The 6,000-nt window shown below is 53.0% G+C and overlaps 1 protein-coding gene across 1 annotated transcript in view; it reads right to left on the minus strand.

The window, feature by feature from the left end:
• The window catches only part of HTRA1 (HtrA serine peptidase 1), a 36,547-nt gene extending 30,547 nt beyond the window's left edge, over positions 1-6,000 (minus strand). The window contains exon 1 of the mRNA XM_054831001.1: positions 5,433-6,000. Coding sequence (XP_054686976.1) covers positions 5,433-5,913 — 481 coding nt within the window. The 5' untranslated portion in view covers positions 5,914-6,000. The remainder of the gene's footprint in view (positions 1-5,432) is intronic.

A 6,000-nucleotide genomic window follows, 5' to 3' on the forward strand; every position in this document is an offset into this window, starting at 1 on the left:
CTCTTGATAAATACGTGACTTGGGTGCTGACCTTCCCAGATTTCTCAGCTGAGTTTCTCTTCCTGCCCCGATGATTCATTCCTGCAAGGCTTAGCACTGCCAGCCCCTTACCCTATCCATACCATAGGCAAAGGAATCCAGGCCGGTCCATCTACTGCTCTTTCCCGTCCTCTGCTGCGCGGATCCCATTCTTACGCTGTTTTTAAAGGAGTTAATTAATGACAAATGGTTTATTGACCACAGAGGTCCTTTTCTTCTGCCAGATAATTACACAGAGTCTCTTGGATGCAATTTCACCTGGTACATTTCAAAATACAAAGTTTCAGTGATGGATTTCGCTCCCCCATCTCTGGAAGTACAAACTGATGAAAAGAAATAGCAAAACGTGTATCTGTTAGTGCTACACACCTTTCCAGAACTGAGTTACCCCTAACCTCACCCCTGCCTTCCCCCAAAGCAAGCAGTAATAACCTGCTTAATCTAAACCAGAAAGAAGAGCACAGATCATACTCCAGATATGACATCATGGTGCAAGCATGCCTGTGACAGAGAAGCCTATGACATATGCTAGCGTGCTGAGGACTGCTGAGGTTACTGGGATACCACATTAGACGTAGTAAGTCAGTCTAACAAAAATACGGAAACCTAAAAATCTTGTTCAAAAAGGGGCAGAGGAAGGTTAGGAACTGAGAGCAACCACAAGGAACTTTCTTTTTCTTACTCTGGTTAAAGGTCAAAAGACAAATCCAGGTCAGTTTGTGTTTTACAGTGTGAAGAGCACAACGTGGAGACAAGGGCATGCTGTCCTAAAACGCCTCCCAGCATTTGCTGGGAGAAGGGAGGAGGGGAAGGCAGACTGGTTAGTCGCATGTTAAGATCCCGAGCCTTCCTCCCTTGGTCAGCAGGAGAGATTTAAGAGCACCAAAAACATATTTGCAGAAGAAAAAGAAAACATCCTCCCAGCACGATGAACCTCATAATGCGCAATATTGAAGTCTCGTTGCACTGACCTCACTCCTGGGAGCAGGACAGTATTTACACAGTCATGGTTTCTGCTCAGAGGTTGTTCACCTTTTTGTGCCTTTCTGTTTTCATCAGTATGGACCCACACCGTGCTGCCCCACACGTGCTGAGCATCTACCAGCACACGCTCCGCAGGCCTGAACGCCCTTCTACCAACATCGCTCACGTCCTCTGTGGAAAGTGAAGATTTCTTTGGTGAAAGCTGCAGCTCAGCACTCCTGCCCAGGCTGGTGCAGAAATAGCTTGCCCCCATCAGCCGGCGGTTTTGATGTGAAAAGCATAGCTACAGCATCTGCAGGAGGCAGTGGGAAGATCTGCCCAGGGGAGGCTGCCCACTGCCGCAGGACGGGTACCGCCGGTTGCACTGCCCATGGTCACACCGCAGGAGGACGAAGCTGGAAAGGACACAGCACCCCAGACTAGGACACAGCACTAATGAAAGGGGTCGATCGCCCACCGCACAGCGCGTCACCCTGCTCATCACCTTGCCTGACTTTAAGAGAGGTGAGCACGCTTCAGCCCTGCTCCCATCGCGTGCACTCAGGGTACCAGTTTATCCGATGCGTTTCCTGGCTGAAAGCCACAGCTGGGCTTTCCCCTCTCCCCTCGCTGCCCCTGGCCTTCCTCCAGCTAGAGCCTGTTTTGCCCCTTCTGGCTGCAGAGCGAGCTGCGGGCTGATCCTGCACCCCAGAGCACATCACCACGGTGGAGGAGACCTGCTCAGCACCTCGGTGCCACCCAGCTGCACCCTGCCACCACCCGTCCTCTCAGCAGCGTTCGGGGCCAAGGCTGGAGTAAGCTCCAAGGTTTGTGAACTTTTTCTTGAGTTTTTTAAGACTCAATATTCCCATTTTGCAGAGGAAAACATCCATCCCCCTTACGCACACAGCCCCAGAGGAACCTTCCCCTGCCTCTCCCACATCCTCTCATAAACACGCGCGGTATTTGACAGATGCACTGAGAATCACTAATGGACAAAAGCAACACCGGGAGCAGACTGTAGTAGATGAAAATTGAAAAAGACAAAAAGTTTTACTTTATTTTATGCGATATATACAATATTGTAAGTGACCAGCTACTAAAGTGATGTGAAACTTCAAAAAAACCCCAAAACAAAACCAACCAAAACACAAGTAAAAGTGCTTTCCAAACACTTTCTCTACATCCCCACTCCCTTGTTTCCCCAGGCCATTGGACCATATACACCAAATTATTTATACACATATATTACTATGAAAGCATAAAAATATTTTACCAAAGATAACTCCATCTCTAGATAGCAAAAGCACTCCTGAAAATCAACTCAAAATTAAAATTAAAAATTAACAACTCTAAGGAGTCAGGCATTAGGCAAATGGCTTTTCAAAACAGTGGTTCAATCTGCCTCCAGGGAACAGCGCTTTACAGCCTACTCTCCATTTCTTTTTATTTTAGGTTCTTTGCATATGAAAAAAAGCTTTGCTTGCAGCAGTGTTTGCCCTGGACTAGGGATAAACACGTGCTTCTCCAGCACCTTCCTTTTGTCCCTGGTGATACAGAAAATAAGCATCGCTCCACCTCTGTGCAACAGGGAAAAATTATTGTCTGCACGTACACGTGATGTATCTACTACAGTAGAGTTTTCCTATATGAGGTTGTGTTGGGTTTGCGTGGCAGGGTTTTGGTGGCGGGGGGGCTACAGGGGTGGCTTCTGTGAGAAGCTGCTAGAAGCTCCCCCTGTGTCTGATAGAGCCAATGCCAGCCGGCTCTAAGACGGGCCCGCCGCTGGCCAAGGCCAAGCCAATCAGCACCTCTGTGATAACATATTTAAGAAGAAGAAAAACACTTAGAGAGAGAGAGCTTTTGCAGCCGGAGAGAGGAGTGAGAAGATGTAAGAAACTCTGCAGACACCAAGGTCAGTGCAGATGGAGGGGGAGGAGGAGCTCCAGGCGCCGGAGCAGAGATCCCCCTGCAGCCCGTGGTGAAGGCCATGGTGAAGCAGGCTGTCCCCCTGCAGCCCATGGAGGAAGGATGAGGGGGTGTAGAGATTCCACCTGCAGCCCGTGGAGGACCCCACGCCGGCGCAGGTGGAGGCACCTGAAGGAGGCTGCGGCCTGTGGGAAGCCCACGCTGGAGCAAGTTCCAGGCCGGACCAGTGGACCCGTGAAGAGGGGAGCCCACGCCAGGGCAGGTTTGCTGGCAGGACTTGTGACCCCGTGGGGGACCCCACGCTGGAGCAGTTTGCTCCTGAAGGTCTGCACCCTGTGAGAGGGACTCCATGCTGGAGCAGGGGAACGATGAGAGGAGTCCTCCCCCTGAGGATGAAGAAGCGGCAGAAACACCGTGAGATGAACTGACCGTAACCCCCATTCCCCGTCCCCCTGTGCCGCTGAGGGGGGGAACGTTGAAGCCGGGAGTGAAGTTGAGCCCAGGAAGATGGGAGGGGTGGGGGGAAGTGTTTTAAGAGTTGATTTTATTTCTCATTCCTCTACTCTGTTTTGCCTAGTAATAAATCAGATGAATTCCCTCTCTAAGTTTGGTCTGTTTTGCTCGTGACAACAATTAGTGAGTGATCTCTCCCTGTCCTTATCTCGACCTACAAGCATTTCGTTATGCCTTTTCTCCCCTGTTTGGTGAATGAGGGGAGTGAGAGAGCGGCTCTGGTGGGCACCTGGCCTCCAGCCGGGGTCAACCCACCACAGAGGTCTATATGCAGCCTATGCATTTTCTGTGCAACCTACCAGAGGCACATATTACTCTCCAGCTCAAGCACAACCCGAATTCTACAAATGTTCAGCAGAAAAGACTGAGAAAACAATATTGGTTTCATGAATTGAGAATGAAATTCATAAGGCATTATATTATCCTGGAGATAGGAAACCGTAGCGTGAAAGCTTTAATTGTCTCCAGTGTCAGTAAATGCCAGCAATGTTCCACAGAGCACAATGCAGCTTTGAAACTGAGGGGAAAACTCACAGTACAAAAAATTGATTGTATCGATACCAAAGTTGTAAGTTTGATCTGTAATGCGGGATCAGTATTTTGCCCAAGCTGAACATATAGTCACTATACTTCAGAATATTCTTCTGCTGGAGAGATGATGGCTAAATCTAGAAAAAGATTTGTTTTTTAAAGAAATAAGTGCAGAAATGGTACAACCTACACCAAAAGAATCAATCCTCAGTGAAACAGCACTGACTTACTAAAAGGTGATTACCCCTTCAGAAATAAAGACTTGATTCATACTAATTTTTACACATTACCCCCTTAACGTGCTGACCGGCTTGGAAGGAATACGGAGCCTTAACTTCCAAGGTTTAAGCCAGCCTGTATTAGGAAGATCATCCCCTGTTTATCCCCAGCCCGGTTTTGCCTCGCTGTGTCACATCCTGCACTCAGCATTCCTGCACGGCTGAACCCTTCACCGGGCTTCTCCATCTGCAGAGCCACAGTTTCATAACCCAGCAACGCGCCTTTCTGCGATTTACAAATAATTAGCATCCGTCCTGCGGCTCTGAGTGCTCAAGTTACATCCGATTCAACTAAAATAACACCTAAATAATAACAACGCTGAAGGACAAATACTACTGGTTATATTGTTACTTCTCGACGGCCACTCCCATCCTCCAAAAAGCCCCCAAACCCTAAAGTCGGCTTAACATACTGTTTAGTTATAAGCATCCCCCTCTCTAGCAAACCTATTATTATTCATCAGAGCGCATCTGCTAAAACGGGCAAAGGCAGGCAGCTGCCTGCTCTGCCACACGGACACGCCGCATTCATTCGCTGCGATCAGACTTTTAACAGCTTCTGCATTCTTGGCTTTATTTCCCAGGGCATTGCTCGGTGACAAAGCGCCTGGATGGGACTGCGCTCCGGTATTTCTCCAAACTTTGTTGAAGCCGCACAGTCGGACTCGGGTCCCCATCCGTGCCGGCTTCTGGAGCTTGGAACCAGTTTCCCCCAATTTTGAGCCCGGCGTCACTTCTCCGGGTGGGGGGGGGGGGGAGGGAGGAGATGTTTTTTAAAGTTGGATATCGAGTTCTTTTTCCCCTGACGCTTGGCAGACACAGACAAACACTGCATTCTTGCTCTAGTTTCTCACTGAACTTGAATACCAAACTTGAGCCAAGGCCAGCCCTTTTCTTCGGTCCTCTCCTCGTGATGCCAGCCACCAACCGAGATGGGATGCCTGCCTTTCTGCTGCGGAGCTGTTTGCACTGGAGCGGCGCGGTCCCTCCTTTCCAGGAGAGCTGCACCGCCCACAGCACCGAGAGCCCGAAGGACGGGAGTCCCTCACCCAGGCGGAGGGGACAGAGGACGATCGGGCCAAACCTCCGTGCCCGCGATGTCCCTGCTCTGCAGCACCCACCGGGACGCTCCTGGCCGGGCTTCGCTCCCCCTCCCCCCGCCCCGCTCCCCGCCCTTACCCTGCCCGCAGGCTCCGCGCTGGATGGCGATGACGGGCGGCTGGCGGAGACTCTCGGCGCGGCGGCTGGCGGCCCGCAGCTGGCAGGGGCTGGCGTAGGTGACGGCGTCGCTGCCGCAGACGGGTTCGCTGCTGGAGCACACGCAGCGCCCGGCGGCCGCCCGCTTGCGCACGGTGGCCGAGGCGGGCACGCCGCTGCCGGGCGGCACGACGCACTGGAGCCCCTCACCGCAGGGCGGCCCGCCGCCGCCGGGCCCGCCGCAGGGCTCTCCCTCCTCCGCCCCGCAGACGCGGCAGCAGCCGCAGGTGTCCAGCACGGCGCCGCCGGAGCAGGAGGGGGGCAGCGGCGGGCAGCGCGACCGCTCGCAGCGCTCCGGGCAGGCGGGCGGCGGCGCGGCGGTGGCGGCGGGCAGCAGGGTGGGCAGCAGCGCCGGCAGCAAGGCGGCTGCCAGCAGCAGCAGGCTCTGGCCCCACAGCGGCATCGCGGCGGTCAGGCGAGGGGCGGCGTGGGGCGGTGAGCCCGGCGAGGCGGGCGGGCGGCTTTAAGCGGCGCCGCGGCTGGGGAGGGC

The sequence above is a fragment of the Grus americana genome, chromosome 7, assembly GCF_028858705.1.
Source record: "Grus americana isolate bGruAme1 chromosome 7, bGruAme1.mat, whole genome shotgun sequence".
In the NCBI taxonomy this organism is placed as follows: domain Eukaryota; kingdom Metazoa; phylum Chordata; class Aves; order Gruiformes; family Gruidae; genus Grus; species Grus americana.